The sequence below is a fragment of the Gallus gallus genome, chromosome Z (assembly GCF_016699485.2).
Source record: "Gallus gallus isolate bGalGal1 chromosome Z, bGalGal1.mat.broiler.GRCg7b, whole genome shotgun sequence".
Classification (NCBI taxonomy): Eukaryota; Metazoa; Chordata; class Aves; order Galliformes; family Phasianidae; genus Gallus; species Gallus gallus.
In genome coordinates, this window is record NC_052572.1 from 17,670,976 (window position 1) to 17,694,355 (window position 23,380).

At 43.5% G+C, this 23,380-nt stretch overlaps 1 protein-coding gene and 1 long non-coding RNA gene across 3 annotated transcripts in view; one reads left to right on the plus strand and one right to left on the minus strand.

Moving 5' to 3' along the window:
- The window catches only part of ANKRD55 (ankyrin repeat domain 55), a 51,040-nt gene extending 36,684 nt beyond the window's left edge, over nt 1-14,356 (minus strand). The window contains exons 1-4 of one of the 2 annotated variants that reach the window (XM_015277573.4): nt 13,980-14,356; nt 6,559-6,699; nt 4,767-4,897; nt 2,579-2,688 (exon numbers count right to left, since the gene is read on the minus strand). In XM_015277573.4, the coding sequence (XP_015133059.1) occupies nt 2,579-2,688; nt 4,767-4,897; nt 6,559-6,699; nt 13,980-14,019 (422 nt within the window). In that variant the 5' untranslated portion in view covers nt 14,020-14,356. The remainder of the gene's footprint in view (nt 1-2,578; nt 2,689-4,766; nt 4,898-6,558; nt 6,700-13,979) is intronic. The other variant, XM_040655937.2, reaches the window with a different exon arrangement.
- On the plus strand, nt 12,530-23,127 carry LOC107051944. Its single transcript, XR_005842754.2, has 3 exons — nt 12,530-17,119; nt 19,467-19,628; nt 22,890-23,127. It is a non-coding gene; the product is annotated as an uncharacterized LOC107051944 (long non-coding RNA).
- The last annotated feature ends 253 nt before the right edge of the window (nt 23,128-23,380 follow it).

Sequence of the window (23,380 nt, forward strand, 5' to 3'; positions counted from 1 at the left end):
TGTTCATCAGATAAGTCGAGTGTTGCATGGGGAATTATTTTCTCTTTTCTCAGAAATAAACAACTAGATGTTATTCAAAAGAGTTTACTGTTGCTTAGGGATGATTTGTCTGTTCTGCTGGGGAAAATCCTTAACTGTTTGTCAATGATATCTTCAGCTGCAGGAAATCCAAATTTTTTGTTTTCTAAGTAGCATATCTCTAAACGGTGAAGACTGTGTAGATCCCAGCACTTTATCAGGACATCAAGGCCATTTACATAGGAATGCATTCACGTGTAGTAAATGGGTGTTACAACTCCTTTTCTCAATTATGCAATGGATGAATGGTATTGTGGAGTCAAAGTATGGAAACTGAAGAAGGGGAATTTTTATAATTGTTGTGATTAATTTGAAAAAAGAAAAGTGGTGAAACGGAGATATTTTATGGTCAATTGGCTCAATAAACTCCAACCAGAATCAAAGAAATTCAGTATTTGGAAACAAGTCAAAGTAAATAAGTTTTTAAGTGATAAGTCTACTTATCAGAGATAACATGAGATTACCATAATATGCTTGTAAAACCCCTTTATCACAGTTTTATGATCTATAAGCTACACAGTTCTGTAGCTTAACCCCAGATATCTTCAGTGAAACCAGGGTAGAGAGGGACATGTTGCTCTTTGAGTGTAAAGCATCTATCAACAAATCTTGGCTCCCTTGTATTCTCTATAGCAACAGCAGCGCTAGCAATCAATATGTAGATATTCAGCCATCCTAACTGAGATTTCTCTGTTATCTGTTCTTAAAGCTAGAGATCAGTAAGTTCATGGATTCCCTTTCCACCTTTTCTCTCAGACCTTGTGGAACATGCAGTGATGCAAGTGAATCTGTTACCACATTAAGATGTGAATCATAGAATCATAGAATCACAAGGCTGGAAAGGACCTACAAGTCCAAAGTAGCTGATCACAGTCTCTGGCATTCTGTGTGGTCCATGCACTGGAAACACACAGGGTTTAACAGAGTATTGCCAGATTTTGGTGTTTAAAGAGCATTTGGATGTTGTGTTAAGGGACATGGTTTAGCAGGAACCATTGATGAAGGGCGAATGGTTGGACTGGATGATCCTGTGGGTCTTTTCCAACCTTAGTGATTCTATGATTCTATGATTTTAAAATTAAGCTGAAAAAGCATTTCCTAACACACCACTACGTATGCCATTTTGGTAATGGCACAGCATTCAGGAGAATGTCGATGGCCATGATGGAAAGGCCTGTCCCTCAGTCCTCCAGGCTCATCTGCTGGGCATGGACAACTCCAGATGACAAACGGTGTGAAAGAATTGGACTGGTGACAAATTCCTATCTAGAGTAAAGGTTTTTCTGTGTCCATGAAGAATATGAAAAATGTTCAGGGAGTCCTGTGTGCTGCTGTTAAACTATAGTTGCACCCTTTCGAGTAGCAGCATGGCAGAATTGTACAAATACTGTTTTCTTTGATAATCTCTATCTATGATAATGCACTCATACAATTGCAGAAGCTTCAAACTATTTCCTCAAAGTAATGCACAAAAAACAGTGATGAATGTGGAAAGTGAATAAAGCTATCAAAAGGACTGTGAAATAAGATCAGTAGAAGTACAGAGAGCTCTGGTCTGATATGGTTACAACAATAAAACCATAGGCTCTGTGATTAAGTCACATGAATATTTTATATCTGTTGAATGTTTTACCTGTCTCCAGTGTCCCCAGACATTACTTACTTAGGAAAGGTTTTTGAATGCCTTTATTAAAATGTACAAATCAAGACTAAAAACCACATCCCATCATCACAGGTAAGAATGAGACAGAGAATCTTTCTTACAACTTCTGATGTACGCATGCTTTAGTTATTACACCACCATCAGTAAGAGCAGTTAAAAATCACAGAAACATAGAATTGTAGAATGGTTTGGGTTGGAAGGGACCTTTAAGGTCATCTTGATCCAACCTCTCTGCTATAGGCAGGGACACTTTCCACTAGGCTGGGTTGCTCAAAGCTCCATCCAGCCTGGCCTTGAATGCTTCCAGGGAGGGGGCATTCACAACCCTCACAGTAAAGAATTTCTACCTGATATCTAGTCTAAATATGCCCCTTTCCAGTTTAAAATCAAGACAGTCCACCAACCTTCAGCTTCCCCTTTATAGTAGGAGCTCTCAGAGAGATTGTCATGTGGAAAGCTTTTCACACATATGCTGTACTGTTTGGAGGAGACATCCAGAAATGAAGCTTCTTGTAAAATTTCTCTTGGGAGAAGGAGAAAGGTTGAGGGAAACCTAGAGTTTCAACTTCTATTATATATATATCTTTTTCTTGCTTCTGTGACTTTGTATTGGTTTCCTCACCTTGCTTGGCCATATCTGTTATAGAAGTGTTGTGCAATGCTTTTCCTTCTTTCTACCCTCTCCTCTTTATGATAGCCATTAAACAGAAGAGCAAGTCACAAGTGTAACTGTCAAGGCTAACCTTGTGACTTGGTCTCTCCTTCGGACTGTGTAGCTGAATTGAGGACTACCTGCAGAGATTCAATCAGCAAAAGCTGCGGGATCCTCAGACATACCTCACGTCAGGCTCTGCAGTAGCAGCGTGTAGTGGCAGCCTCCCGTTTTTATCAGGTATGTTTTGCTTAGCGCCATTTCTGAGCAGGCTGACGCAGCCTTCCAACCAGCCCTAAAAAAGAAATTACAGTATGTCAAAGAGGAAAGTAAAATACATCAGACCAGATCTCTTCTTGGTGGTTCTGGCTTTGGCATGTCACTAGTTGTTTCAGCCAGCTGAGGAAATGGTCTTTTGTTTCTCCAACATGGGTCTCAAGCACTGAGAATGGTTTCTCTCTGGAGTCTGTCTCAGACTAATTCATCCATTAAAACAAAGTATTATTTACACCGTGTTCTTATTTTTTCTGCATCTGTGGCAAGTACTGAATGTGTAAACAGTCATTAAAAACCTGCTAATTCCTGTAACCCTAACAAATGCTACACATATTCCTGCATGTGAATTTAATTATACCAGGTTAAACCAAGAACATGAGCACTTAATCTAATTTCCTTTTTGATATTTTAGCAGGGATGTCAAATCAATACCAAAAAGCCTTAGAGTGTAGTCTTATAAGCATTGATGCAGAAGTTTGAATTAATGACAATGTTTGACTGAAAACAGCACCAAAACAGATGGTATGAATCAGTTCTTGGACTAAAACCTTGTATTGATCACCTCAACAAAACAACAAATAAACAGTCTGGTTGTGATTGCATAAATCTTTCAGCACATGTTCAGACCCATCGAAAATGAGTGTGTGTTTAAGTATTTTCTTCAAACCTCTGCAAGCAATCAATAAAGACCATTCCCTCCTGTATGATCCATGTTGGATCAGCATTACCAGCATTTATAGAGAAAAAGGACTATGGAATCGGAACATCTCTGTTGTGGTTCCTGGTGGAAGTATCACGCTACCAAATTCTGCATGGGATTGTGAACACAGAGCTCTGTTGAATTCGGTTCTCTGGACAGACATCACAGCCAAATGCTCTCAAGACCTCTGATTACATCCATCACAGAAACAGAAATGGAAACTTTGAAGCCTGGGTGGCTTAAATCCTTTCCAGTCATTTCTTTTTCTTCCCAAAGAATATTTTTTCCCCTGTGGGAAAAGAGGGAGGAAAAAAGGAGCATGATACTAATTACGGGATTTTTTTTTAAGTATCTGGCAAAGGAAATGTTTGTTCTGAAGTAAATGGGACATGCTCTTTGCACTGAATGAAATGGTCTGTTTTGCTACTTTCTACACACATTTTCTGGCTGAACGTCTAATAGCTGAGGAGAAGCATTGTTTTTGTACTGAATTTGCAGGAAGAAACTAGATGCAAGGGATGTGATTTAATTAAGCTGGCACTATATCTGCTCAAAAGTACTGGCATTTCTCCAGCCTCTGATCAGCCCCTGTGACCAGCTAACCTGGTCACCACCGTCTCAATGCATCCTGATTTCCTTCCAGAGTGGAGCAGAAGACCAAGGAGAAGAGGACAATAATTGCATGCTTCAGATGGAGAGCACCAGAACACCACATCTCCCTTCCCCAACTTCTTCATGAGATGTCTCCCTTTACTGTTGCTTGCAAGTGGGTTAACTGGGGGATTGAATCACTTAAGATTTGCACTGACACCTGCATCACCTTGCATCTGGCCATCCCAGGTCCAGCTCTATAGCGAAGGGAAAAGCAATGCCCGGGTGTGCAGGTAAGCATGCCAGCTGGCCACCCAGAGTTGAGACAGATATCCTCTCCCTGCTGAACTGTAAAAATCTGATACTTGGAGGGAGAGGGGAGAAGTTAATCTACCTATTAAAAACAGGAGGAAACTTCATGCTCTTTTCCAGTGCACAGGGAACTACTGGCTTTTCCAAAACCATGCAGAGGACCCTGGATGTAGTGAGATTCCCACACCACACGTTGATTTTGCAACCCAAAAGATGAAGAGTTCTGATCCCTTTCTGAGAATCTTACAGAGCACCCAACTTTGCATTATAGTAAACTTAACATTTTCACTGCTATCTAGAACCACATCATAGAATCATAGAATCATAGAATCACCAACGTTAGAAAAGACCTCTAAGATCACCCAGCCCAACCATCCACACATCACAAATATTTCCCACTAAAATATTTTGTCCTTTTTTTTTGCCTTTATATAGTACAAATGGAAATCTTATTTGCTCTGCTCACTTCCTCCTCCACCCCCCAGTCCTGATACCAGATAAGTTGCCAGAGATAAACTGGTACGTCCACATGCATCTTGTGTGTTAATATTGGCTCCCATCTTCAGTAAAAGCTTCACGGTATCGACCTGGAGCCCTGACACAGCGTGCATCAGAGGTGTGCAACCTGGGGAAGAAAGCCAAATCACAGAACCACAGAATTGCAGGGGTTGGCTGTTCTTTTACAATTTTTATTTAGTCAAAGCCTTAAGATAGAGACATTTCCTTATTTGCTGAGGTTAGCACTGGCAAACTAACAAGCCCTTTCTCTCACGACTGTCCAGCAGCTGTACTCAGCTTTCTGCAGGCAGGCGGTAACGCAGCAGATTACCACCGATTACAGAAAAGAACATAGCGAAAACACTGCCTCATTAACTCTGCATCTGGAGAGAGTATTCATTTTCTATTGTCAGGATTCCTGTATGAACTATTGGCTTTGGACACTGAAAGCTGATATCCTTCAAAGTGAATAGTCACCATGTCATGCTTGGCTAATTTTCTCAAACCCAGCTTCATTCTGTGTTCCTGCGTCCAAAATATAGATGAAATCAAACCCTGTCTCATGCAAAGTTGTGTGAGTTGGTGATGATTTTTTAACAACTTATTTTAATGACTGGATTTGCTCTAGGATAGTTTTCTTTTGGTAAGAACTTATTTTATATTCAGCGAACCACTCTGTGCTGGAAAACGACTTTAATCCACCCTCAGACTTAATATGCAGATTTTCTTAATGCTCAGTATTATGATATTACTTAATTGCTTTCCCTTCCTTCCATTCTTTTAACTGCTAAATAACAGCAAAGACTTTCCTGCAGAATCTGACAGAGCAATTTACAATTACTAAGCTGGGAATAAACCTGAATGTTAGAAACCATAATATGCAATCAGGCACAAGTGAAGAATAATTATCCTTTCTGAATTCAATGAGACTGTTGAGCAAATATAAACTACTCAAGATAAGGTTATGCCGTATCTGCAGGATACAGACATGTTTTGTCTTGCAAGACTGATATTAGTTACATTTGTATGTACAAACCAGAAAACAAGATTATTCTGGAGCTGAAATGCTCCCCTTCGCTGCCTCCACTCATTGTTCTTCATATTGGCAAGGATTAGAATACACAGGGCTCATCTCAACAATTTGAAAGAAATCGCAATACATTTTTTTTTAATAAACAAAGACTTCCTTGAGAGAAGCTTCCATAGATCCGTAGCTTTAAATCACATGGGAAATAGATGCATATAAAAATCAACCCCAAGAACGTGCTTTGGAGGAACATTGCGTAGTAAACCGAGCAAAAAGTAAAAGGAGTGCAGTCTCAGATAGAATGGGTTATTTAGATCATCACACATTGCATGGTTTGCCCATGGGCAAAGAACCATGGGGCAAAATATTACATTTTTTGTGTGTGTGTCTGTGCACATGCTACTAAAGTGCGAATTACTGGAACCCTCTGCTCTAAGGATGTGTGAAATGTATAGTATTTGGCTTTAATAAAAACTCTGCAATTACAGAAATTTCTCAGCATCTTCTTAAAGGAGATAAAATAGCTTATTTTAATGTTCTGATTGTATCAAAACAGCTTATTTCTATCAGATCATGCAAACACAGGATAAAAGAGTATCTGGATTATACATTTCTAGGGGATGTTCCAAAGAATAACACAAGTTTCTCATATCCTGCTACTAAATATAATTTTCCGAGCACAAAAATCAGGACTTAAAATGGAAAATTTAATGGCAATCCAAAGCAGGGATTCCCCCGAGGAAAAGCTCAGCCTCATTTACCCTCAGCGTCGCAGCACTCCAGGATGGAGGGATCTTCTCGAATGACTGCAGTCAGTGTGTTCACATCACCACTAGCTGCCGCCTGGTAAACCACAGTCAAGTCAGTGTCTTCTACTGCATCACCTACAGGGAGGAGTGTGCCTATGAGTAAGCCGAGAGCAAGTACAAATGATTAACAGTGAAAATAGTAACACATTTCACTGAAATGGTATGACTGTATAACTTGAGATGGAACAAAGTGTATCCAAAGAGCATTGTGGCTTTTATTAGTCATTTGAAACTTTTTTCATCATCTGCTTCTTCCAAAAACTGTTGGATGTAAGTGTTGAAATGGCATAATAAAACTTCTTTGAGGTTTTCACTTCTCATAAGAAATCAAAAGAGCATTAACGTAACATGACTGGACAAACAGTGAAGTAAGAACTGAACTGGCTCATCATGTGCTTGACTGCACTTCCATGTGAGAGTTTGGTATCGAAACACAGGTGTTGTCAGCTCCTGTGCTGTTCCTGCACCACTCAAAAGATGGAGGATTCTCCCTCTCCCTGAGGTGTTTGGGGAATGCCCTCTGCGTAGGGGTACACCTCCAGCAGCTCTGGTTTGTGTTAACAATGTCTGTGCAAAGGAAAGATAACTCTTCTTGGAACCCAGGACTAAGGCATATTTCTTGTACAGGACAGAGTACATTTCTGTTTGTTTGGAAACTTTACTTGCATGAATAGAGGGAAACTAAATAATACAAAACTCCATTAGAATTCATCCCCATTAACCATGTATTAATTATTCTACAATAACCTGGGCACTTATTCTATCTATTATAAAAACTGACTATGAACCTCAAACACAGAAATGTTCCATTTCAGTTTTGGTTTGAAACATTTTCCTTCTGTTTCCAAATACTGATGTTGGACTCTGATTTAACAGGCTGGCACTGTCGGGCTGGGAGGCATTTCTCAGCCTGTCCCTGGACCTCAGTCAGCCCTGAGCTCATCCCTCTGAGTGCTGTGTCCAGCGAGGAGAGTCATGGTCCTGCCATGGAACCAGTCAAGGGCTGGCTAAAGAAAGAGTGCACTGCCTTCAGATGCATTTTTTTTTGTAGAGAGAGAGATTATCAATAATCATCAGTGAGACTGTCATCAATGGGTTGGAAGGGCACAGTTCTGCACATTTTCTACTAGTGATGGCAGAGCAAAACTGATGGACAGCTAAGGCTAATAAAAAAAGCCCCAAGCCCCATATTCTGAATGATATCTCTTAGACAAAGTGCTATAAAACTATCTTACTCCTCAGCTTCTGAGATTTCAGGACAAACGTAAAACAAAAAGCAGAGCTCCTTGAAATTATAAAGACTGTGCCAAGAGGAGAAACATCCTGTTTACAATGAGGAGGGATGGAAAGACACATGCAGTCCCCCAGTGCCCTCAGTGAATCTGTGCCTATGTGGCATTTTGTCAGTCTCCTACACTTATATAAAAGTACAGCTACCTGCATGAGAGAAGAAAGAAATGGCAGAAAGGCACAGTTCCATGCTGGAATATATATATATGTGCATGAAAATATCATTGGTATTTCACGAGACTGTGAACTGATAGTAGAAAAAAGGGTTTCGATTTTCAGATACAGGTATTGGCCGTGCGTTAATATGTATTTAAGCATCTATCCAAAAATAATATTCCCAAACATGAAGATAGCTGCCGTGAGGTAGATTTTCAGAGAAGGCAGGGAAATCCCTGATCCGGCTGTGAGGCAGACAATGGGGGAGTTCTGGGGAAAGCCCGACAGTTTGATCTAAGCAAAATCAGTTTCAGGCACAGGTAACTAAACACACCCCTCACTTAGATGGTTCATCTATGGAGAAATGATGTTTCTGCCTGTTGTAGAGTCTTTCCATTCGCTCAGCAGTCAAAGACGCAGTGACAATGAATGACACAAGTCCTAATTTTTTTTGTTAGAGTAGGTTAGTAACTTATGTTTTTATGTCTGTTTCTTGCTTTTATTTGGCATTTTATAATTTAGAAATATTTATTGGAAGTCAAAACAATTAGCTGCCAGATTTTGATAGTACTTTCTTGTCTGGGATTGGGATTCTCTATGTGCTTTTCAGCTCTGTGAGTTATGTGAATATGACCAATGTGGAGCAGGATGTTTCCTTCATTATCTTGTAGAGATTCCTGGGTTTGAAACTGCACTATTCTTATGACCTTCCACTTAGTGAGTTTTAAACACAAGTAATTATTTTGTATGGCCCTTTCAACGGAAGGGCAAAATTCACAAGCCTGTCTTAGTCCTGGATTCCAAGCAACATTTCCTCTTTACAGGTAATGTTAACACAACAGATTTTTGTTCCAGGCTGCACATACCATTCTCCATGTGCCTTTTGGCTTCAGGTGGGCTTTCAGCCTCTTAAATCCAGCAGTCAAATGAGTTGATTTTTCTTTGTTCAATTGTTGGTCAACTACCAACCCATTTTTAACTTTGAAAAGAGGAGTTTCGGATCCCTGTTGACTCAAAGAGAAGTGCATGTGCAGTGAGCTGTACCGTTCACCATGGCCATGGGACAGAGCTACAGAGCAGAGCTGTTGCCCTGCTGCTGCGCTGCTGCGTTAGCAGAAGTAAAGCCGGTTCCTAAATAACAGCACAGAGTCAATCAAAAGAAAGACAGGTTAAGGTGACTTTTCCTTATGCTTGTGTTTTCTGGAAATATGAATTTGTGAGCTGTTCAGAAAAAAAAAAAAATAGGTGTTTTAAAGAGAATTTAAAAAGATTCAATAAAAAGTCTCATTCATAATCAGTGTTAATATGATATGAATGATATTAATTTTTTTAATATATCTTTTTGAGTGGTAAAAGATCCTTACAGTTGATATTAAAGTATTTGCCATCCTATTCATATGTGGATAGGGAATCTGTACTAACTCCATGCTGGGCTTTGTGTGGCCTTCTCGCCCTGGGACACAAGTCATCACCCTCTACTGTAAAACTTGGCTGCCATGGAAATGCAATCCGCTTTTACCCTGGGAAAAGTTGGTTTGTCAGATCTGAAGCCCCGGATGGGGACTTGAGAAAACTGGAGAGCTGATAACAAATCTATCTTCAGTGGTGCTCAGATTCCTATTTCCTCTCTACTCCACTGATGCAAAGTTCCTTTTCCCTCTCCTGACTGGTAGTTCAACTTACACCTTTGATACAATTTTTAATTTCCACTCTGCTGGAGAGTCTGCCATTCATAGAAATAGACATTTATCCCAGAAACTTTGACCTGTGTGCTGCTGAGACTGATCCAGAACAAAACGTGGGTTGCACAGTGAGCTGGATGGAAAGCAAGGAGCAAGGCAGAGGATCATCACAGGTGTTGCTCCTTTTGGCCACCTTCCAGAGCTCCCCAGGGGGTGCCACAAGCACTGGCACAGTGCCTCTGACAGCTGCACCTGGTGGCTGACGTATGGGAGAGGTATGGAGAAGTTGGTCTGGGGGAAGAAATCAGGTACAGACCGTAACAAAGGAGCTGTCACCTCCATGATTCATGTACATTTTTTAAGTTTTTGCTGTTTAGAATCACTGAATCATTAAGACTGGAAAAGATCTCTAGGATTATCAAGTCCAACCATCAATCCATCCCCACCATGCCCACTAGCCATGTCCCTCAGAGCCACTTCTAGGTGTTTCTTGAGTACCTTGTAAGTTCTGTTTTCCTACTGTGAGCTGGGAGCAGAGTAATCCAGGCAGAAGAGGAAATTCTTCATCTCCTGAGCAGAACAAATTCCCTCTGTCCTTTCTGATTCAAATGCCTTCTCCCCTGTGCCTTTGCTTTCCTCTGAGCAATTGTCCTCCCATGGGGAGAGAGGGTGCAAAGCTGAATGAATGGTGGGCGATTGAATAAGTCTCCCCCGCACCTGCTCTAGAAGAACATGAGCTCCAGTCCTGCTAGGGGACAGTGGCGTGGAACCATGTTCAGGTTTGGCCCTTCCCTACCAGGAGACCTGGCTGACAAAGCAGTGAGGTGCATGGGACGTGCTGTTCCCCTGCTGGCAGGGGACACTGGGCCAGCAGGAACTAAAGAGAATGGTGTGGTGCATCTGGCATAATAATGGGCAGACACTAATTCTAGTTCTGGAGCATGACCAAGGACGGGGATGGGGTGTCTCTAACACAACTCATGTGGCTCTGGTGGGGAGAGAAGGGGAAATGGTTATGTGGTCTTCTGATGCTTCATGTGGCAGGGACTTGGGAATGCCAAGAGGTCTTGAATGTCATTCCCCTGGCTGCACCAGGCTGCAAGTGATGCAGTCTCCTGTTCCATCCTTCCTCATCTTAACCATCCCAGGAGCGAGGGGGCCTGGCCTCCATCTGCAAACGTGTTAGATATACTTCTTTTGTGGTTTTTCTGCCTTCTAAATGCCAAGTAGCACTTCTGCTGTCTTATATACATGATATTTTGGAAAATATTGTGCCACTGGTGAAAGCGATCTTCAGGAAGGCATAGCCTGTGTGTGGAGCAAGGGTAGGGAAAAACTGCTGTGAAGCTTGCTTTCATAGCTAAAATTCTCAGGAAGAATCACTGCTAAAAGCAAACCTACTTGAAATGAGCTGCAGTATTAAAAGCGTGTCACTTGTCCCACGTATAATAAAAGTCTTTTGGTCTGAAAGGAGGTGCATAAAGAAACAGCACAGGAAGATCACAGGATTCACAGCAATGAAAGTATACTCATTATGCTATTAGCACTCCTCTGACTTTCATGTGAAGAGGTTACGCTTTGCACAGTTCGTGATGTTGGCTGAACTGTTATTTTACAAAGTGGCTGTTAGGTGTATGTAAGTGCCTGCCTCCTACTGCACTGGATTTGTAAGATCCAAATAATTTCACTGCAGGTTAGCTGACTGTACATAGTCTTGACAATGACAGATTTAGACCCTGATAAAATTCACGGGCTTTTAGAGCTGAAAGCTGGATGACAGAATAATTTATGTTCACCGGGAAGAAGAAATGTTTACACATAAAAATTTCTGTCCTCTTTCAATAAACAAACACACCGTATTCCCACCCCTCACCCAGTAGCCAAGTGCCATATATGATTTCCCACTGCTTATCAGCAGATGCAGACAGCTGTGTGATTTCACCAAGAAGATGCTGCTTGCTTTCACCAAAACACAACGAATCCCTGACAGCGACTGAAGTGTGACACTGCAATCTCACTTTGCTGCAATTTACTGTTACAAACGAAGGTCTGCATCCACAGAGCATCCTCTTACCCCGTTCTCTGATGTCTCAAATAATACAGACACTCTGGCTGTACTGGGGTAACCTGCGTCAGCAACGGTGGGGCCCTCCTGGGTTTGGATGAGTGCAGATGTTAGAAACCATAACTGACTCTATAACATGAAAGATTAATTGATTGTTCAACGAAATAATAATCCCTTCCTGTGCCTGGCTATGAATATGGCCATCCAGATCTATTTCTGATTCCTTTGTTTAACTGATAAACATCTCAAGCCAGGTACAGCACACACCAGAATGGCACCGAAGAGTCCTGAGAGGGAAGGCTCGGCTTCTGGAAGTCTCACCCTGCTACCAGTATTGCTGTTCATAAATAATATAAGCTAGAAGTAAGCGATATCAAGGGAATTGTTGCAGAGACAGTGTGATTTTCTTTCTTCGCCTATTGTTGGAGGAATTTTCTGATAACTGAGATTGAGATGGGATTGTAGGGGAAGATATATCAGACTGGTGGATGTTGATAGGTGCGTTTAATACATGGTCTGCATCCTGTCATTCTTAGAAATTGCTCCAGTGAATAACACGCTTCTTCTCCTCGCAGAAAGCTCTCCCTTAAATTAAATCGGTAATATGTCAAGGCACTCAATGCTATTCAGCTAAATCCACCATGCCCTGTTACGCTTTGAACAGAGCTGTCTTTGTGGGTGGCTTCAGCGTCCCTTACGGCGCGCAGCTCCTGCTCGCCCCGAGTGCCACGCAGCAGGCAGGAGGACGGGCAGCGAGGCAGCTCCGTGAGCCGGCAGTTCCGCGGCCGTGGGGCAGAGGGGCAGAGCGTTCGCCCGGAGGGCGCCGTTTGCTGGGAAGATGCCGCAGGCGCAGCGGGACGTGGGGCTGGGAGATGGGGCTGCACGGGCATAGCGATAGGATCGGCGTGGAAAATGTCCCAGCCAGAGGACAGCAGCAGAGCAGGAGTCAGGAAGGTTGTGACAGGTATTGCCTCCCCGCTCTCTCAACTGTATCCAGATAAGGTGGTTCGGATCAGTGGTCTCCTGCACTTCTGCCTGCTCCCCAGCCCCGTCTGCCCCTTCCCCAGCCCTGCTTACACTCCATCCTCCTTGCCGGCGCCACATCCACCAGCTCCCTGTTCGCCATCCAGCCCCGCAGCACCAAGAGCACAGTGTGTCCCCGTGCCCTCTCTGTGCTCCGAGCAGCACACAGCGCTGCAGCGGCTGCGGGAGAGAGCTCCAGAATGGCTCTTGGAGCTGCTGAAGCTCGGTCAGCCCCACGCCTCTGTACTTTTGGAGGAAATGTTTCGTATGTCACTTGAACAGGACCCAGGAGGACCTGCCCCCGTTTCTGTGGCGCTCAGCACCCACGGCGTGGGGCGAGCACGGCCACATCGGCCGGGGCACTTTGCGAGCGTGTGCTGGGAACAGCTGCCGCTCCAAACAATTTTGCAAGCTGACTTCAGGAGAAATTTATTGCAACACAGATAAGCAGTGACTGCTTTCTGCTTTGAGAACGTAAGAGTAATACTACTGTATTCTTGATAGTGGATTAAGCAACAAGAAAGAAAAGCTTGTCTAGGTAAATAAAAACATAACATTCATTCATTTAACTTAAAGACAGACAGCAAAGAGGCATTAGTATTTCCATAGCAACCTTATCATGTAGAAAATCTTCACTTTGTGGCATTTAAGGATATCTTAAATTCGTATGGCAATACTTACCTATACGGCTAACATTTACTGAAGCGAAGTCGATCACTCACCACCGTCCGGTCCTCCCAGTGTATACAAACCAGCAGATGTAAGAAAACAAGCTTTTCTTATTTTTCTCCATTTTAAATTACTCTGTTTGCTAATGCTTCAGTTGCTTTATAAATATACATATTCACTAAAGCACAAATATACAGTATAAGCAATAAATACATACTTTCGTTTATTGATGTTGAGTGTAACAGCAACCAAATACTGTAGCTTATCTGCTACAATATTTTATTTTTATAGATAGGTAGAGAAATAGGCTGAAAAATCCGTGTCTGAGACTGACAGAAGAAATTACCTCCCGTGTAAGCAAAATCAATCTCCATGAGACCTGACCTTTTCCAAAAAATCTTACCATTGATTCTGCCAGGGAATCTCAGTACATCTGCATGGGAAGCACAGGAGCACCAGAGGTTTTGAAATCAGGAGCAGTGACTTACCTTTGTGCTGGTCAAATACAGATGAGGAACTGAAATCCATTGTGGTCTATCTCAATATTTACAACCGGACCAGGCAAACACCATCTCCAGGGTTTCTGAGGAGGAATCCCAAATGTTACAGTAAACAATGATAGCTGCTGCCAACCTTCTTGTCAGAGAATTAAACTTGCTTTATGGCTGCAGGTTGTTGTCAAGGCAAGGATATTATCACCAGCCTGATGGGAATAGTATTTTCTGTTTGCTGTGGACCCTCTTAAAATGACATCCCTGGAAGCTTAGCTTTTACAGGATACCTTCAGCAAGTGAATTTGCCTGCAAGCATCTCTGAGAGATGCTGCAGCTCGCCCAGCCTCAGCAGCAGAGTGCTGCCTGTAGACAAACAAGCCTCAGAGCGTGAATGGGATTGTGCTGGCACACGGAGCATGTGCAGAGCTGTGGTGCTGTGCGGGTGCAGCTGTCCTCAATGTGCCGGCATGTGCTGCGCCCACCTGGCCCTGCTAGTGTGGTGCTGTGCTCACTGTGCCCAGGGTGCTTATCTGCATCACCGTTTCAGAGATTACCTATTTGCTGACTTACCTGTGGTGTGCAGAGTGTAAGTAAGGAAGCTATTGCTATACCTAATTAATGTGTAATGTTGTTATGGTTTTATGACTTTTGGTTATCTGTATTCCACATCATAACATCACATAGTGCACCAGGAGTTAAAGAGTTAATGCTCCAGTTCTGGGCATCTGTCTTGAAGAGAAGAAGGACTCCATACCTCAGAGGACTTTGCGTTCAGAGAGGAGATACAACCTCTGGTAAAGTCACCTGATGTCCCTTTTTTCCTTTGGCTCTCCTCCCTGCTGCTCAACCTGACTGCGTGTCTCACCTCAGCATTATGGTGAGGCCTTCAGTTTTCGGACTCTTTCTCTCATCATATTCGACTTATTAGCTTCCATTCTAATTAGGTTGTATTACAGTGTGTTATCTTGCATTCCGATACCGTATTTAGTAAATCAGTTTGTTTCTCCTCAGATCATTGCCGCTGTTTTTAATTATTTGAGGTCCCTGTTTCCCCTTTCTGGAGGTGCAGATCTGTGGGTCCCTCCGCCCCGATAGTCACAGACCTGGGCCGAACCAGCCCGTTAACTGCTGACAAAGGTGTAATGAAAGAAGGGTTCTCAAGAGCTGTGAGCACATCACTGTGGCTGAAGCGGGTAGTGATGCTCCAACAGAGCAGTTCAACAAATGCAGCAGTTCACAGAGGGTGCTCCAAACTCTCTGCATCCACCAAACTGGCAGCAGACTCATGTCGAAAAGCAGCCTTTTTGGCTGGGCCTGTGCCTCCCTTAGTTGTGAACTCAGACTGTGTGCTATATAAAGGAGGTTCCCCTGATGAACTTCATACTAGGATGTTGCCATGGCAGAAATAGTAGGTAGCAATAAATGGGCTGATACTGTGTTTATCTGAAGCAGATGGTAATTGCCTGGAGTAGTGAGTGGGGCTGGCAGCTTGGGGGCAGGGAGGTAATTTTGTGCTTGTGTAGTGGAATAGACGTGCTGCTGCTGCTCAGTAAAGCAAGGCAACACATGAAAATTAAGGAAGGCAAGGCACTTTTTGCCTAAGAGCACAAAGAGGATATACAGTAAAATGATGTCCATGTTTGGTCAGCCTAACAACCCCCTAGATGTTACATGTACTGAATTGACCAACTCTATTGTCTACAGCAGATACCAGAGACATAACTTACATATAGGCACTGTAGGAGTTATATCTGCAACTGACTCACATCCCAGGCATGTGGGTCTGAACCTAAATCAAAACTGTTTGTTTGGAAAAAGATTATATGCTCCAGGTAGCAGTACAGCCTTGACAGCTTGAACCAAGCTGAAATTCTCCAAAATGTGACCGAGACAGCCTCTGCCTCTTTTTGTCTACTGCTGTTTTTGTACTTTGGTTCTGCCTTTTTTCTACAGAGGAGAGATCCACCACGTGGCAAACACTGGCCATGCACAGATCTGGGAACGTGGCACAATGCAGGTGGTTGGCATCTGGCACAGCTTCACCAGAAACTTGGCCTGGCTGGTGGGCAACCCCTGTGGGCCAGTGCCTTGGGCTGCTCAGATAGGTAAAGTGCCTGCAGCTGGAAATGTGAGTGGGCACCTCCAGGTGCAGGTTATCATTGTGCCCAGTGGTTTTCAGAAGGCACCACAAGTGGCCCCTGACGTTCATGTGTGGCAGAGACCCTCTGTCATCATAGAATCATAGAATGGGTTGGGTTGGAAGGGATCTCAAAGATCATCAGTATCCAACCTCTCTGCCACGGCAGGGTTCCCAGCTTCCAGATCAGATTGCCCAGGGTACCATTCAACCTGGTCTTAAACATCTCCATGGACAGGGCATCCACATTCTCTCTGTGCAGCCCGTTCCAGCACCTCACCACTCTGAGCAAAAACCTTCCCCCTGACGTCTAACCTAAATCTCCCCTCCTGTAGTTTAAAACCATCCCCGTTGTCCTATCACTATCTATCTGTGTAAAAAGTTGACTTCTCTCATGTTTATAAACTCCCTTTAAATACTGGAAGGAACAATGAGGTCTCCCTGCAGCCTTCTCTTTTCCAGGCTGAAAAAATTGAGTTCCTTGAGCTTATCTTGAGAGAAGAGGTGCTCCAGACCATCGGTCATCTTCATAGCCCTCCTCTGGACCGTCTACAACAGGCTTGGACAGAATATGCCAGCTGGGGCCTTGCAAGGGCAAAATAGAGTAGAGGTGGACAATCACCTTACCCTTCCTTCTGGCCAGCCCTCTTCTGATGGAACCCAGGATACCATTGGTCTTCTGGGCTGCAAGTGCACACTAACGTCCATCAAGTGCAAGGCATTTCTGACTTTGGACAGAGATCTGCTGTACCTATAACAACTCCTGGTTGTGTTTTGGAGCTACATCCTCAGTGTTAGGGAGTGCAACAGCACCAAGCTCAGACATATCTGGAGAAGACAGCGTCCCACCCAGACAGAAGGTCTGCAGGGACTGATCCAGGGCTCAACCAAACAGTGACAATCTCCGTTATTGTGTCAGTAGATAAACAGGGATTAGTGTTTAGAGAATGAAACCACAGCTGCATCCTAGAACTTCCTACATGGAATGCAAGACAGGGTGAGTATTTGTTCTACTCAGCTTCTTTCTTCATAAGATCAAATAACATCCTCTGCTAAGTCAAGGTGAATCTTTGGCTTTGACTTTAATGGGATCAGGATGTCTCTCATGGCACAACTGTTTGAGATATCGCTAGCATCCCATGAGGGAAATTTAGCAACAAGCCAAACACACCTGAGAGTTTGTTCTGTAGATATAGAAGAGCTGCAAACCAGTAACTGCTTCTGTATGTATTGATTTCTCAAATGATAAAGTATGTGTTGAACTAAGCCAATTTGTACATTTTACTCTCAATGGTTGTTATGCGTGCTTTAGAAGGAGTGAGAAGTCTCCCAGTGAGTTTTTTCACCCTTACTGTTCTGTAGCTATCACTCTTTAACCTCCAAAGTCTTCCCTGTGATACTTTCAGGTTTTAAACTGCACTGAATGCCTCTGGTATGGTGTAAAAATGATGGTATCTGTGGCTAATGGGTGTCATGTTCATGGTCGTATATGTACAGAGGGAAATTTATGTTCAAACATTTGTACTACGACTACGACTGTTTGGTATTCCACTATTGCTTGCTCTACAAGACAACATAAGGGAAAATCATAGAATCATAGAATGGCTTGGGTTGAAAAGGACCTAAGAGGTCATCTATATGGTATGAATTAGGTCAGCAGTTGCTCCACAACATATCTCATCGTGTGGAGGGACATGAATTTGTGGGGAGTTGGCTCAGGGCAGCCACTGCTTGTGTTGATTGGCAGGGGGTGAGACCTAGTGATGGTGGTGGGGCTTTGATTGGTGGCAGCTGTATTGTAAGCTGGATATTGGTTGGCAGGTGGCGAGTGAATTTAAGTTGCCCCAGAAGTAATGCCTCTTATTTATTTCCCTGGAGACTACAACAGATACAAAGAGCACAATAACATCATTTGATAGAGAAAATTATCAGCTGCAAAACACTGTTTTTCAACATAGCAGCCACCACTAGTGATGCAATTTTTGCCAGTGCTGAACAAGAGCCTGCCAACCATGCTCATAAGAATCTGTATGGCCATCCAGTATGCAGCATGAATTACATATGACTGTCACCACTGCTGAAACACATCACCCACCACCTCACTGCGCTGACACTCACTGTGAGCGAATGGCTGTGCAGTGTTTACCTGCCTGCCAGCTTACACCACAGCAATATGGAAGGGAGATCATAGAATCGTAGAATGGCCTGGGCTGAAAAGGACCACAGTGATCATCTAGTTTCAACCCCCCTACTATGTGCAGGGTCGCCAACCACCAGAGCAGGCTGCCCAGAGCCACATCCAGCCTGGCCTTGAATGCCTCCAGGGATGGGGCATCCACAGCCTCCTTGGGCAACCTGTTCCAGTGCATCACCACCCTCTGAGTGAAAACCTTCCTTCTAATATCTAATCTAAATCTGTCATCTCAGTTTAAAATGATGCCTCCTTGTCCTGTCACTATCCACCCTCGTAAACAGTTGTTCCCCCTCCTGTCTGTCGCAGGGCATATCAAATGTTTACTAGTCCAGTAGCTGCAGTGGCTAAAAAGCACTTGGCAGAAGCTGTCTGGTGAGTTGCAGGGCAAGCAGTGCATCCAGCATTCTTCAGAGCACATTCCAAAGCAGCGCTGTAGTTTCGCAGTGTCCCAGTAGATGGTGAGATCTGATCAACACTTGGCTCTTTGAACCAGAGTAACAGCTCTGCATTGAGATACTTGCATTGCTTTTTTGGTAAATGCTTTTAAACAGAGAAAGAAAAATTCATTTGCAGGAAAACGGTAATCTCTGACATTATGCAGCGCACTAAGAATGCTTGCAAATGAACCAAGACTTGTTCCAAATATCAAATAACAGTACAAAGCATGACTAATCATCAGTGAATGGTAAGCTCTAAGAGCCTCTTTACAAACCTTTGTGATAGTACATTTTCATTGCTAAAAGACATGAAAGGCTTAACACGTATTTAACATCTTCTACTGCATAAAGCTCTATTTTAAACAGGGAAATTGAGGGGCAAATAGCAAATTATAAATGGTCTGAATGCAATGTCAGGAAGAATGCATCAAATGAACAAATCTGACAGGTGTGTCTGTTGGGTTGAAGTGTAAAGGAAGGAAACCACCCCTTACAGTGCTGCCTCAGCAGAGGCTGGTGGGGCTGCCTTTTCCCCAGCAGATGGGGATGCACACACTGGGAATCCCATTCTGACTGCACTAAAAGATGGTGAGGTCAGCTCATCTTTCTGACTGTGTTTGGAGCAGCAGTACCCCACGGATTCCTGATCCTCTTCTCAGTGCTGCTCACAGCATTCTGCCTTTGTGTATGTTCTTTAAGAGTTTCTCTGTCAGTTGCAGAACACAGGGATTGCAAGCAGGTCGTCAGCTGCTCTGTGAGCGCTGCAAGTCACAGCAGTGGCTGTGTCTGCTCTGTGCATTCGGGCTCCAGGGATCACTCCATGGCAGTGCAACAGATGCAAGCAGGCCCATCTACACAGAGAAAAGGAAACTGCAGTGAGTATTGATTCTGAGGGGAATGGGTTAGTAAGGGAAACAGTCCACTCTCTGCTTCTAGGCACTTTAATATAATGTGAAAGACAAATATTTAAGTCTAATTAGGTTTTCTTGTAGAAACAACAGGAATCTCCTTTCTTTTTCTTTTTTCTTTCTCTTTTTTGTCATAAGATTATTGTTCCGTGTGAATCCCCTGTTCCTCATTAGTATTTACAATATACCAATACCAGACAGCTACACTTCCTTTCCTTTAAGTGGTTAGCCACAGAAGTACACACCTTCTTACCAATCCCTTTTATTTGAATCTCTTCCTTTGCCTTTTAATGCAGAAATCGAAGGACAATAACAAGTTTATATTCCACACCCATATCTTTACACAGTTCTCTTTCTGATGATTTCAGTTTCTCATAACATTGTGCACTTAGGATGGTGATTCCTCCAATGACACAGCTTTCAGCCCTCAGCCAGACATCCCTCGGGCTGAATGCTGTGTCATGCTTCAGGAAAGCTGGCTGGGATTGCGGGGGAGTAGTCAAGGCATGGCCACAGTCAGTGACAAATTAGATTTATACACGGGGAAGAGTACAGAGACTGCTGGAAAAAAGCAGTAACATGACCAATAAAATTTGCCTTTTAAATGGGCCACTCTGCAATGACACTTACCACGAAAAAGCTGAGCATTGCATTGTAAGCAGAAAAACAATTCCTTCCTCCATTTATATCTTGTTACTGTTCCCATGCATTTTTTTTTCCTATTTCTGACTACAGCTCAAATCCAGTTCCTCTTTTTTATTGCTGATCATTTTCCTACTATGCATAAATGCTGGCGTGTGCCAGCAAGAGTAAGTATGATGCAAAGACACATGTCAGATCTTTACCTGTGCAACTTTAGCAATGTTGCTAAAGGGTATGTTACATCAAAACCTGCCCTGGCGGCTCTCCTCAGTGTGACTGCAGTGAGGTACGTGACATAGAGTGAGTGAGCTGATGGTCTCTGTCTATTTGTGCTTGGGGTAATCAGAGATACATACCCACTGAAGTCTTTGATCAGCCATATTTTATGTGACAATGCCAGGATATGTTGAAGCCCAGATGAAAGGAAAAAAACAGTCTGTGGCTTACGAACTGCAAATTGTACTCATCTTGCATTCTTTGCCCACCTGGGACTCCTTTTGATACCTAGCCCCAGATTAAAGTCTTCACGCAGACCTCTGAGCTGCTAAGTGCAATAGCAGCAACAAAGCACACAGGCCTGTGGTTTGGTGTGAGTACACTTACATGGAAGAGGCAATTTAATCCTGTGCCAGTGCAACTCGGACAGGAATGCAACTCAATACCCGTGATGCACACACTGTCAGAATGCGAAGGGAAGAAGCCGAGTAGGCCACAGCACCAGAAGGAAGCTCAGAAGAAAACCAAGCACATTTGGCAGAACATTATCTTTTCTAAGACTTACAGTACCACACGTGCTGAAGGAACATCAAATCTGCAGGGCTGCAGGTTGCAGAAGCATTTCTTATTGCTTTGATGGAGACAGTATAAATACCAGACCTACAAAATTTGCACATAGAACCCCAAAACCCACAGCTGGTACAGTAGATGCTGTATTTATTGTGAAATTATGTCGTTATTGGAGGGCCAAGCAAGAGTGGGGCTCACACACAGGATGAAAAGCATCCTGAGACCTGCTGAGATCCCTGGACTTGCCAGTGTCCTGGGCTCTGCTATGCCAATGTACTCACAACCTATAAGTGGAAGATATAATGGTAGTAATCACAGGGGAGCTCGGGTTGGAAAAGACCTTCAAGATCAAGTCCAATTGCAACCAAATCATACTACCCTAACTCTGGCAATCTTCTGCTAAGTCATGTCCCTGAACACCACATCCAAAGTCTTTTATAGGAAAAATTCATACACACAAATTCTGTGGTTTTAAGTGCTTGAAAGGGGATGCAAGAGAGCTGCTGTAAAATTTGCTCATTTCTTACTGCGATCTCTGTAGTTTCTGTGCAACAGAAGCATAGAGTCCTATTTTGCTGCTGACAAGTGGCTTTTATATGGAGTAGTTTTTGAAACCCAGAGTACCCTTCCAAGAACACAAAAACTATTCCAAATGGATCAAAAGGTAGCTTTGAACTATGTGGGTACTTTAACTGGCAACAGAAACTGGAAAGTCACTGGGACCACTGGGTAACTGTGTATTTATTCAGCATGTGATGGACAGGCAGGAACTTGCTTGATTGATGCTCTGACAGAAGGACGAACCTGGTATGCCAGCTCAGGCTCAGCACTGTGAAAGTACACACTCATCTTTTAGCTCTGATGTCTGTCCACTCTATCCCTATCATAGATACATACTTTGCTCCTATTGTAACGCCTAGTAATGCCTATTTATTTGAATAGAAATAACAAAAGCTATAGAGAGTTCAGTAACATTATTTGATAGAACAAATTCTCAGCTACAAAACAATATTTTTCAACACAGTCATCAATATTAACGATGCGTTTTTGCCTACATGCCATGCTTGTAAAAATCTGCATGGCCGTGTGGAGCATGGCTTGTCTTTAACGTCACTGTTACCGCTTCTGAAATGCACCATCCACAGCCTCACTGTGCTCACATCCACTGCTTGGGCTCCATCATCATTCAGCAAATAATGTCAGTGAATGCCAACGGGTGCCATTTTTTTTCACATGGAGGAATTCAGTGACACACCTTTGCTATGTACACACTTCCATGTCAGACACCATCCTGTCAGACTGCCCCTCTGCTGCCATCTGTCACACGGCAACAAAATACAACGGGACATTGGTGGGAAGATTCAACATCTATTGCCGTACCACCAACACTCACCTCTGATGTTGTGGGCCAGCATCATAAAATAGGAGGCAGTCCTTTCAGTGCTCCCTTATAGATACATACATATGTATACAGGTTCTGATGTGTTTAAACGTTTAGCACCTCACATAGAAAAACGGTGATTAGAATATCAGAATATTTGCAATGCTATCACTTTTTGTGCAAGCAAAAATGTAATGGAATATTGGTGGGAAGGTTTAGCCTCTACTGCCGTACCACACGCATCCAGCTCTGACACTGTGGGCAACAGAATAAAATAGGAGGCATTACTTTCAGAGCAAGTTTGTGCACAGAGAAAATCAGTACCAGAGGAATGTCTCCTCTACAACTGTAATTGAACCCCCCAGGTATGCTGGTACTTCACAGATTAAGCACTGCAAACATTTTTTTTTTTTTTCCAGAGCAGAGATCTGTGTTCAGCACAGTGTGAACAGAAGTGCCTTGAGACCTCTGTGTGCAGCACTCACAGACACCTCTGGAAAAGGTGGGTTTCTCCTTGACTCCGCATGTGTGCAAAGGAATGGGAACAGGAGAGCAGGAGAGGAGGCCCCAGAGGTGCACTTCAGCTGCAGTTGGGGAAAATCTGTGGCTTGCTCAGGGATACACAGCCCCACCAGCACGAGGCCAGAGGCAGGACTGTGGCTTTTCTCTTTTATCTCTGGTGTGTGACAGCAAAATATCCCAGTGGAAAGCTACCAATGCACACCCCATGCAGTTTTGCACTGCTTCAGCCACAGGAGTGTGCTCACCACCATGGCATGATGTGGGTCTTGTCAAGGTGGGGAACACTGGGGAGCGTGGCACGGGGGACACCTCCGGCTTCCATGGTGCAGTGAGTGACACCTGAAGCCACAGGTCCTGTCAGCACGCTGTGCTGCGCTGCGTGCACACA